This window comes from Penaeus monodon, chromosome 19 (genome assembly GCF_015228065.2).
Source record: "Penaeus monodon isolate SGIC_2016 chromosome 19, NSTDA_Pmon_1, whole genome shotgun sequence".
Classification (NCBI taxonomy): Eukaryota; Metazoa; Arthropoda; class Malacostraca; order Decapoda; family Penaeidae; genus Penaeus; species Penaeus monodon.
The window spans coordinates 9,104,043-9,104,537 of NC_051404.1; the positions used below are offsets into that span (position 1 = coordinate 9,104,043).

General features: G+C 44.6%; 1 protein-coding gene across 2 annotated transcripts in view; it reads right to left on the minus strand.

The window, feature by feature from the left end:
- The window catches only part of LOC119585048 (estradiol 17-beta-dehydrogenase 8-like), a 6,607-nt gene that overhangs the window by 2,466 nt on the left and 3,646 nt on the right, over positions 1-495 (minus strand). For both annotated transcript variants that reach the window (XM_037933666.1, XM_037933665.1), the window contains exons 2-3: positions 355-471; positions 25-218 (exon numbers count right to left, since the gene is read on the minus strand). In XM_037933666.1, coding sequence (XP_037789594.1) covers positions 25-218; positions 355-471 — 311 coding nt within the window. The remainder of the gene's footprint in view (positions 1-24; positions 219-354; positions 472-495) is intronic.

Consider the following 495-nt stretch of genomic DNA (forward strand, 5'->3'; position numbering starts at 1 on the left):
AAGTTCAGCAAAAACGTTTTCCACCTTGAGATTAACGTGGACGACCTCCATAAACGTTTCTTCTGACATCTCTAGGAAGCGAGTACGTCGAACGATGCCAGCACTGTTAACTAGCAAAGTCGGGGTGCCTTTGAGCTTCTCCTGAGTGGCACTGAGCGCGTTGCTTACAGAGTTCTTGTCTGTCACGTCCATATAGAAGGCAACATGGTCGCCTTGGTCTGAAAAAAGTGAATTTTGCCTATGTATATTTTTCTAATTTCAAAATGTGCCTATTTCAAGATGTACAATGAAGTAAATAAGATTGCGAGACAGAATATTTTACATACTCAGCAATCTTGAAAATATCTTACTCACGTTCCAGAGAGGCTACGGTCTCTAAAGCAGACTGCAGGTTGACGTCACAAACACTAACTCTTGCACCATCACGGGCGAGGATCTGGCACACTGCACGGCCTATGCCACTGCCCCCTCCTATCCATGGGTATCGGTAACAAA